The sequence below is a fragment of the Centruroides sculpturatus genome, unplaced genomic scaffold, assembly GCF_000671375.1.
Source record: "Centruroides sculpturatus isolate CEXI.00-Female unplaced genomic scaffold, Cexi_2.0 scaffold1829, whole genome shotgun sequence".
Taxonomy (NCBI): Eukaryota; Metazoa; Arthropoda; class Arachnida; order Scorpiones; family Buthidae; genus Centruroides; species Centruroides sculpturatus.
Genome location: NW_019385933.1, coordinates 33,997 through 45,327, shown reverse-complemented (window position 1 = coordinate 45,327; position 11,331 = coordinate 33,997). Strand labels below are relative to the sequence as shown.

At 29.0% G+C, this 11,331-nt stretch overlaps 1 protein-coding gene across 1 annotated transcript in view; it reads right to left on the bottom strand.

Annotated features, from left to right (window-relative positions):
• LOC111612653 (uroporphyrinogen-III synthase-like) overlaps window positions 1-11,057 on the bottom strand; it is a 25,216-nt gene extending 14,159 nt beyond the window's left edge. Inside the window, exons 1-3 of the mRNA XM_023353889.1 lie at window positions 11,003-11,057; window positions 5,823-5,900; window positions 5,651-5,748 (exon numbers count right to left, since the gene is read on the bottom strand). Coding sequence (XP_023209657.1) covers window positions 5,651-5,725 — 75 coding nt within the window. The 5' untranslated portion in view covers window positions 5,726-5,748; window positions 5,823-5,900; window positions 11,003-11,057. The remainder of the gene's footprint in view (window positions 1-5,650; window positions 5,749-5,822; window positions 5,901-11,002) is intronic.
• Between the last annotated feature and the right edge of the window lie 274 nt (window positions 11,058-11,331).

The window sequence follows — 11,331 nt, the reverse complement described above, 5'->3', positions numbered from 1 at the left end:
CCAATTGCATAGGAGTATATTGTTTGTAATTGTTTTGTTCATGTAAAAATGAATGTGATAAATAATAATAATAATGTAAGGGCAAAAAGCAGAGTTAATAATAACAATGATAATTTTATATATTTCATTCATTCATTCTGTCCTCTTTACAGTGGGTTGCAGTTGATGGACAGTTCTTCCCCACTCTTCACAAATGTAGGCTTTTCCCAAGCTTGAGCCAGTCCATTTTTTGATGTTGTCTTGCCAGGTTAGCCTAGGTCTTCCCTTTCTCCATCTGCCCTCCACCTTACCTAATGTTATTGATAAGACGTCTATTAATTTTTATACCTTCATCTAGATTTTTGAATGCTTCTCTCATCATCCATTCACTGTAGATGTTAAAAAGTGTTGGGACAAACCACATCCCTGTCTTATTCCTTCTTTAATCTGAATCCATTTGGCATCCTCTCCCTGAAATATAACCATTGCTTTTTGACTTTTATAGACATTATAGATTATTCTCAGTAATTTTTTTTATCAATACCTATTTTTTGCAGAATCTCAAACAATAGCATTTCATTAACACTATCGAAGGCCTTCTCGAAGTCAACTAAACATACAAATAACCTCTAGTATGATCAATCATCCTTTATCCTGTAAGTTGTATCATTGTAATGGCTTCTCTTGTCCCTCTGCCTCTTCAGAAACCAAATTATGACTCATCTAGTTTCCAATTTATGTAGTTTTCTATTCTTCGCTGTATGATGTTAACTAAAACCTTTGAAGCATGGCTTATCAAACTAGTAGTTCTGAATTTATCACAGTATAAGGTACTCACAGTTTTAGGAACAGGGATGAACATAGATTTTGTGAAATCATTTGGAATATCTATCTCTAAAATTTTGCTAAAAAAATTAGTTAGGATTCCTTCCTTAAAGCTATGGGGAAATGTTCTATCTTCCTCCATAGCCTTAAGGGGTTCTCCTTGTATTTCATCCATTCCTGGTGCCTTTCTGTCCCTCAGCTTTTTCAATGCAGCATCAATCTCTTCCTTAAAAAAGGTTACTCTCTCTTCTTTCTCCTCATCCCTTCTAGGTTTAAATTGTCCTCATTTCCATAGAGATTATCTACATATCTTTCCCATCTTAGCACTTGTTTATCTTTCTGCAATAAAATGTTTTCATTTTCATCTCTCAGAGTCCCAATTCTGCATTTCCTTTTTTTCCCTGAGATTAACCTTAGCTTTTCATATACTCCTCTTAAGTTGTTCCCATTTACGCAATGACCATAATTGATTCCAGACCAGATTTCCAGACCATAATTGATTCAACCACTTTTCCTTTGCCTGTTTGCACATTATTCTTATTTGTTTATTATGATTCTATATTTTTCTTTTGTATTATTAGTGTTTTTATATTATCTTCTTTCATCCATCTTTTCTGCTATCTCCTCTGTGACCCAAGGCTTCTTTATTTGTCTCCTTTTCTTGCCGAGGATGTCAACCGCAGTGTCTTTAAATTTTTTTTCAAATCATTTCAGGTTTCTTCTGTGCTTCTATTAGTGTTGAAATTTTGCAGTCTTCCTGATATGTCAGCCTGAAAAGTCTTCTCAATGTAGTCTTTCCTCAATGCCTCTATATTGAGCCATTCTTTTGCTATTTTTGTCCTAACATATTTCAGCCTTATTCTTAGTTTTGTTACCAGTAGACTATGATCACTGTTGCAATCTGCATCTGGATAAGTCTGTGTTAATTATTGCATTTCTAAATCTGTAGTTGACTAGAATTTAATCAATTTGGTTTCTTGTTTCTGCTCTTCTTAACCTGTTCCAAGTAGCCAATCTTCTTTCATGATGTTGGAACTGGGTGTTAGTTACAATCATGTTGGTTCTTCTGCAAAATTCAATAAGTCTACTTCCTCTTTCATTCCTTTCTCCTAAGCCCCATGGTCCAATTACATTATCTTCTCTCCCTCTTCTGATCTTGGCATTCATGTCCCTCATAATAATCACTACATCTCTCTTCTTTTTAACTTGTAGGCATTTGTTTATTTGTTTATAAACTTCCTCTGTCTCCTCATCTGAATGGTCAACATTTATCCTCAGTGCTATAGTTCTATCAGATACTTCCAATATCCATCAATTAATTTAACCATCTTCTTTTCCAGCATTATCCCAACTCCTCTTTGATGTTCTGTTCCTCCTGAGTAAATAAATCTTTTTTCTTTCAGTGATAATATCTCCTTTTCCAGTCCATCTTGTTTCAGAAATCCCTAAGATTGAGATCTTCAGTCTTTTCATTTCATGCATTACATTTGCCATCTTTCCTATTTGATATAAAGATCTAACTATCCAGGTACCTGTATAAATGCATTTCTTAAGGTTTGCATAGCTGTGTGGAATTTTTGTATCCAATCCAAGAGTCCCTAATGGCTTTGATCCTGTAGTGTCATTTAAAGCATTTCTCTCGTTTGATCTGTGTACTTCCTGTAATTCCAGTACAGGTCTGCTGCACCTCTAACTGGTAGCCAATTGCATAGGGGTCATACTCCTATCCATTTCTCTGCTAAATGGATTATTTCTTCTGTCCATCAAATCTTGGGGAGACAGATACATGGTGGTTCCCTGTTGCATTTTATGCTTCAGCTCTTATATTTAATATAATTAATTATTTTTCAATTAATTACATCAAACAAAACTTTAAAATACAGTCGACCCCCCAATAACGCGGTAGATACGTTCCACTTTATAAGAATTTCGCGTTGTAGGAATCCTTAAATACATGAGCCAATCATAGCCCGGCACGTGTGCAGTTTACGGACTACTGCTGTTTGAAAGGTTTTCTTCCATAAAATTAATTGATTCTAGACCAATTTGACTCAACATTTCTAAAACATGTATAATTTTTTGGGAATAATCCGTATGAACTATGCTATAAACAAAAAATTGTAGGATTACTTACCGAGTGTGCACCGTTCAACGACGCCATTGCTTAAGCTTGTTTTCGTCACAGAGCGGCGCACCAAACAGCGGGTGTGTTTTCTGATAAGTTATTTTTCTGCGAGAAATTTGTTGAACTTTGGAGACATCATTAATAGAAATAATTTTTATGGCCATTGAATAAGAAATGCTTTTTTCACAAGAAATGTATAAAATTACAGTACTGTATTAGACTTACAGTATCTAATTTACATACCGTACAGACGATAGTAAACTCAATTTACCTGCCTAAACTCTCCATAGCGTGTAAGTAGTTCGGCTGCTCGTCCACTATTGGTCCAGATTCGACCAATCCTGTCGTGACACGAGTCGGCAATGACGTTTTACCGCATTTTATGAGTCTCTTTTAGCATCTTTATACGAATACAGTCACAATTTTTTCGCCGCGATATACGAATCCGCATTATATGAACCTATGTTATGGGGGGGTCGATTGTATTTGATTACTTCAATTTTAAATTCTTCTATTCTATTCTCCTCTTCTAACATTAATCTTATTAATATTAATTAAATGCTTCCAAAATAAAAACGACAGGTATAACGAAAAATACAAAACAAATGTTTTCTTATGTTCCACAGAATTGCATGTACAAAGAGACACTATGGTTTACACAAACCTAGCCACCACAACAGTTTTGACATTGTATATTTTGCATTCTAAATATATAAAATTCCAGAAATGTTATGTATCGTATCCAATTATAAATATATTCCTACAATAATTCAATTAAAAGAGATTTTTCAGTAAGATTTCAAATAAATTTGTCGATTCTATGCTATTAAATATAAGAAGGACAGTCACAAATATTATTTGCTAGCAAATGAATAAAACTCGAATGTAGAAATCATAAATAATTATTATTTGTATTGACAATGATGAAATTGTGTCCTCTGTGTAGAAGGTGAATACAATATGCAATTGTTCCATTTCTATGTAACATTATATTCACAGTGGTACCATTCAACTTCTAGTTCTGAAACCATTCTTTACTTTTTCCCTTCTGTTCTTTCTTGTAAATATACATATACCTTGCTTTGAGAAATGGCAGAAAAATTTAATTTCTAAGTTATTTAGAATGATTTTTAAAATGTTGATATTAAGCCAGAAAGATTCAAAAGCATTAGTTTTAAATCTTTAAAACTTTGCTCCAATAATGAGTTTAGATTGCAGTAACGATATCAACGAGCAATTATTTGTTATGACATTGTCACAATGCTGGGCTGAAATTTTTAATCATATTCTTAATTTATTCAATTTAAAATATATGTTATCCATCTCAACTTGTAGTGTCTTGCCCCTGTACATCATACTATTCCTGATGACAACAGAGTTGTGCTAGTCATCTATGTAACTCCCAGTCTAAACAGGAAGTTCGTATACAGTTAATTGGAGCCTCCTGCACCTAAGTTTTCCATATCTGGTCTCAACTTTTATCTATCTAGCACTGTTCTCATGATTAAGGAAGGAGACAGCAGACAGAGGGAATATATAGATATACAATTTTTTCAAACTGTAGCCCAATAATAATTATTATACAGTAAGATGCAATTTTCTTATGTTTGTATCTTATTGTTTTTAAAAAATTTTTAAATTTAATTAAGAAAATGCTGTCCAAATCAATTATATCAATATATTACCATGTGTCAAACTGTGGCTCATACAGCTGAATGTTGTTCTTTTAGACTCTTATTGAAGATCCCATATAGTTGTATAATTTCTTTTTTATAAACTTAGTACATACTGCTTACACATACATAATATTTTTGTAAGATTTTTGACTATTACATTTAGTATATATATAAAGATTTTAGGTGCAATTCACAACTTAATGTTGAACAGACAATTGAAAGCTTAAGGTATGGTACATGCATAAAGTTGAAGGAGTTAAATAATTAAAGAAGAAAAAAAAAAAGTCAGTATCACTGTAGATTTGTTATTGCCTCTGCTAAGCATGTGAAGGGACAGATAAAGATGGACTCAATTATATGTATAGTCCAAAAAGAAATATATTTTTTCTATAAGAGTTAAATAATTGTTTATCTAGTCAGTCATAAAGTACCAGTAAAGTCATAACAGTGATAACTATAGTATTTTAACTATATATAATATAAATAGATGATGTAGATTCTAATAGTCATGTAGCTCTTGTGTATTTCTGATAGGCAGTGTATGTCTCCTAATATGACAAAGTTTGGCCACCCCTGACATATTATATGAAAAAAATAATAGGAAACATTTTTAAATAGATTGTAGAAAATTTTCATTGTATTTTGTTTACAAATTACATTATTTCATTTTCTACATATATAATTGTAATAATACTAATAAATATAAATTTAATTGATTTTCCATTTTACTTTAGAAATATTATTTTTCTTTGCTTGATAATCATTTTTATTTCATTAATACCTCATTTTATTGTTAAATTAACAGAGTGTTTGCTTTAAGAGCATTTGTCACTTTATGCATAAACAAACTGATTTTAACATTCAAAACTATCAAAATATGTCAATTATGAAGTAATTGTGCAAATAAATTTAAGAATGTTTTAGTTTGATAAATATTGTTTATAATCATTTATAAATATCTTTTGGTAAAACAGATTTAATTAGTAATTTACTTATTACTTAATAAAAATTAAATTGGAAATAAATTATAATAATCAGAGCTTACATTTATATAAGAATCACTGGAATTGCCATCTTGTTGAGATTTCACTAAAGCGCACAATCCTGGCACAACAACCATTTCCTTATTATATATTTATACACCTATATTTAAATAGAAAAATTTTAATTTCAAATGGAAAATTTAGCTTAAAATAGCCAAAGTGGCTATCGCCTACCTGGACGTACGAGCACCTGCCCGTCTCCAATGTAGATCAATATCATACTGCCGTCATATAATTGCTTGATGAGTTTTTCTATATATATATATAAAAAAAATTTAATTTATAAAATTATATTTGTATTTTACTTTATATAATATTAAATCAATTACTGGTATATGTTTTATACAGTTATACTTAAATTTTAAAACTGTACACTTAAAATTTTACTATCTATTAATGGTTTGCTACCAATATTTGTTAACCACTAAAAATATATATATTGTATTTATTGATAAATTTTTGTATGAAAGCTGTAAAATCTGTTATTTATTCTGGAAGTTATTTTTATGAATGAAATAATCCTAATTTTGTTCAATAAATGAAAATCTGGGGCCGTATTCTGGTCACTGTCTCTGGTCTCGTCTCTCGCAAGCTGGTCGCTGATTGTCTAATCATTTGGATTAGTCAATCAGCGACTGGCTTGCGAGACGAGAGACAGTGACCAGAATATGGCCTCTGATAAACTAATTTTAATATTTCATCATCATTTTAACAATATAAAAAGATTAAATTAAATTATTCAATGATAAAATATTAGATTATCAGCCTTGATTCAATATAAATATTATCTATCAAAATAATTTAATAAAATTAAAATTACTCTTAATAACAAATAATTTTTATATCATCAATTAAAAATATCAGAAGTTATACCATGTTTTATTACTTGATTATGAAATCTAATTTTTAAAATTCTTTTTATAAACATTAGAACAATCTCACTTGTGCATTTAATATGAAAGAAAATCAATACCAAATTGATCTAGAAAATAGAATTTTGTTTCTTTGAAATCTAAAATATTCCAAATTCATCATTTTATTAACTTAACGATGTTAAGGGACAAATGGCCAAAGCAGTAAAAGTATCAGCCTATTATTCTAGGATCTGGATTTGAGTCCAGATCACAAATTTTCATGTATGATTGACCTGGAAAAGTTGGACACCATTGCTTATCATTCTGTTGCTTCCATTATGAACTTTGGCAAATTCATAATGGGCATAAAAAAAGACCATCTTACAGGGCAGTTTAAAAAACATCTTGTAATAAATGGTCAAAGTTTATTATTAAATATATAAAAATCTATTTTATAAAACTATTAATTTGTTTCAGAAAATGAATACTTTGTATGTTTTCATGCATTATTTATAATAAAGAATGTGGATAACAAACAGTGTTATATAAAGTATAGTAATTATAAGTTTTTGTTTTATTTATTTATTTTTGTTTTGATTTTAATTTAAGATGCTTGTAAAAGGCCAACGTGGCCACAGTGTGTTTTTGAGAAAAAAAAAAAAAATTATAAATAGATTATATTAATTTATGAACTTTTTGTTTGTTATTTAAATTAAATCAATAGATTCTGACTTTTTATATGATTAGAATTTAATTAATTTAGAATGTAAATCAGATGGGTAAGCAATATCATAGTATATATTAGAATTAAATTAGAATTAATTAGAATTCAAAGACCATAAAAAATGTTTACTTTTTAAGTGGGTGAATATTTTAATCATAATATTACCAATAGGTATCTACTTTCCAAAACTGTTTTCTAATTAGTCCAATTGTGGTTCCAATGACAAATTAAAAGTTGCTATGCACTGTTTTACCAATACATATATTTATTCCATTGTAACAAATACAACAAAATAGGCTTCCATAGAAACACTGTAATTTCAAACTTGTAGCATTTCCTTTTCATTACACCATGTTTAGCTGCCAACAAACATCAAGAGAAAACATTACACCTATTGGTAATATTATGATTAAAAATTAGAATTCAATTTTAGAAACATCTAATGAAAAAATTGATCCAAAATAGAATCCAAACAGATAATTCTCACAAATTTTTATTAAGAGTTCTTTCTTACAAATTAATAAAGAATTTTTATTTAGAAATAATTATTAAAAGAATCAAATAATTTTGCCTATAAGGGCATTGCCAATAGCATTTATAAATAAATAAATATATAAGTAATAAACAGATTTTAATTTGAAAAATTTAATAAGTAACTAGAATTGTAACTCACACTTTAAATTAATTTGAATTTTCAGTATCAAATATGACAATATTTTCTTAAATATGCCAGTTCTTTATTAAATGCATTATATAAAATGTGAAATGATGTAGAAATATGTACAGGCATACCTCGACTTACGTCGGTTTCGAGTTATGTCGTTCCCGATTATACGTCGCTTGTTAAAAAAGTATATGGAAAAATAAAAATCAAGTTTAAGTCATTTTATTCGACTTTACGTCTGTCCGCCACAAATATTGAAGTCGTAATATCACTAGATAAACGTTTAAAGCACATAAAATCATATTAAAATATATACAAGTATGTACTGTATTTACAGTACACGCATTCGTAAATTTAGATTACTTTTTTTGTACTATATTAAAAACTAAAATTTATTTGTTTGTAAGCTTAAAATAGATTTTTATTAACCATATATTATTTAAAATGCTTTCCTAGTGATAAGTAGATTCGGAGACAGGTAAATTCGACTTACGTCGTTTTCCTGGAACCAATTACCGACGTAAGGCGAGGTATACCTGTATTGTATAATGTTAATTATGACATTAGTTACAATTCAGTTATAAAAATTTTATATAGTACATAAATATTACATATATACTGCAATAAGTTTAATAATATTTTCTTGCATGTATTTTTCCAGGTTTTTAGTTAAATGTTGCATTTTTGATCATCTAAACATTCTCAGACTAATACAGCTGATGTAAACTCTTCCAATTGTATAAATGTCTAGCATAATTTTTATTTTCATTTTTGCTAATTTTAAAATAATCCCTAGTTATTATTAATTAATATTGTTTATAAATATGAGATCATATTTATAAACAATATTAATTGTTAAAATCATATAAATCAATATGTAATCAGTAAAAGTTTGCTTATATCTTCATTTTGTTATTGCTTCATTCAGTATAACTAGATTTAATTTTGTATGTAACTATCCATTTTATGTAATAGAAATAGATATTATATTTACAGTAGGACTAAGTATATTTATTCAAAATATCAAAACCAATCAAAAGCATAAAATAGGATGGTCATTTTCATACTTCCAGAAGGGAAGACATTGAAGTACTGTACATGTCAATAGAGTACCTATACAGTGGGCGAAGTTTAAGGAATGTTAACATTTTTGATTCAGTTAACAGGCCATATATATATATATGGCCTGTATATATAGACACACACTACATTTTGTACATTTGGGATTATATAAATGAAAATTTTTCAAATATTTCTTCATCAGGTTGTGGCATTTGGGATTTAGGTAGGATTACCAGACAATTCTTTATTTTAGAAAAACTGTCAATTAATAAATATGCACTACCTTTTAGTTTTAACTTAGCTTAATCCAAATTGTTATAATTTGGTATCAAGTGTGTTCATCAATTTTATTAGCTAAACTGTCCTTATCCTTATTGAAACAAGGATGCAATTTGCCCTTCACATTCATTTTTCAATATCTACACTTTATAATAGCTAAGGCTAGGATATCTAGGCACTAAATCATACAAGTTATAACTTATATGACTTTTAGTGCTTGAATGTTCTAGCCTTAGTAATGGCAATGACAAATTTCCACACAGGCATATGACTATCTTTATATATCAATTCATATCCTTTCTGATAGAAAGCTATGGTTTACCACCATTAAATATTTTAAATTCCAAATATTTATAGTCAATAAAAAAAAACTATAATATTTAAAACTAAATCTAAAACTGTAATGTTCTGTTTACAGTTTTTAGATTTAGATTGAGTAAAAACATCATTAAATTTCTCTTTTTTGAGATGGGTGGAGTAAAAGTTGGAGAATGGTAGCCTACATTAATCATTTTTAAGTGTCCTTTAATCCAGCTGTAGGAATCTGGCAACCCTCAATTTCAGTGTGAACACGATGGAAATGCATGTCACATACATCCCTTTCCATCACTATTATAAAGCAAAAAAAACTCATTTCATAGTTACTGGGAGGTTTTTATTTAGCAATCTTGTATACAGATCAGCTTATATAGGTCTCAAATCCTGTTTCTTACTTCAACAGACATAAAGGCACACTTTTTGATGGATCCTACTATATAGCCATTGCCCTCATGTGTATTTCTTATAATTTAATCTTTAAAAAGACCTCACTCTATTCTAATTTTTAAAATAAATTTCATAAAAATAAAATTTTCATTTACGAGTACAGTATAATTGTTTTATAGGCAGATCTCAAAAAAGGAGGACAAATTAATTTCCAGTTTGACATGCCAGATAAACGAGTGCCCGAAAGCTGGATGTTTACTGTAATGTGCAGTACATGCAAAGAATTTCAGATAGATAACTCACTAACAAAAACTGTTGTGTTTGTAGATGGATCATAATAATGAATATTCAATCAGAACATATCTATAAAACAACAATTGTATCTATGTAAAAAGACAATACGATTCATTCATGATAAATCTGTATAGAAAATTGTTTCTAAAACACCTGAATTATTCTGTATACACTTTTAATATATTATGCTTCACTCGAAATGGCCGAATGTGTTAAGTTAATGCTAAAGTGAGATTTTTGAACAATCAAATGAGCCAAGATTATATAAAGAACTGTCGACTGTCAACCAAAAGTTGGTTCAGCATTATATAAGAGTGCTTTCCCTAGTATATATCACAGTAATAATTTTCTTCTATTTAGATATAAATCAGGTTTATCTTATTTAAAACATATCAAAGTTGTAATGGTTGAGATATTATCTCTCAACCATTACAACTCCGATATTATTTTTTCTGGCCCTAGATAATTAATATCCTTTGCCCTCCTCTAGGCAATCTTGCTTATATATAATTCGAGTGTCCAAGAGAAATACTTTCATCCGATTCAAATACATGTCACGTGTGTCCCACTTCCGTCGAGGCACACGTGATATATGTTGTCAGTTTCATTGCTAACTTTTAAGTTAATTTTACCCAAGAACCAGTCTCTGTACAATAATGTCATTCGTCTTACATTTGCCTCAAGACACCAAATAAAAGTTATAATTAAATTTTGTTTAATTATTATACTTTAATATATAATATACTTTATAATAAATAAACCCTTTACTAACCTACTTCGCAACATTTCTCGTCACGCCCCCTGCAAAATTTAACAGGAAGTCTTCCTAATCTAAATGAACCTAATGTGTAAACTCGTTCTGTTTTTCGTAAAATTTAAATTATGGAAAGAACATAAAATATTTGAATTGATTCATTTTTTGTTCTTTGTTTGATAAAATTTTCTAAGTATAAAAATCTGAATATTAACTTCCATATAAACTTGAAAAAGATTTAACAAAGTAGGGAATGTCAACAAGAAGATTAGAAAAAAGTATTTTATAGAAAAACATTTGTGGTTAAAGATTATTTAGCATTAATTCTGTAATAAAGTTTATGGACC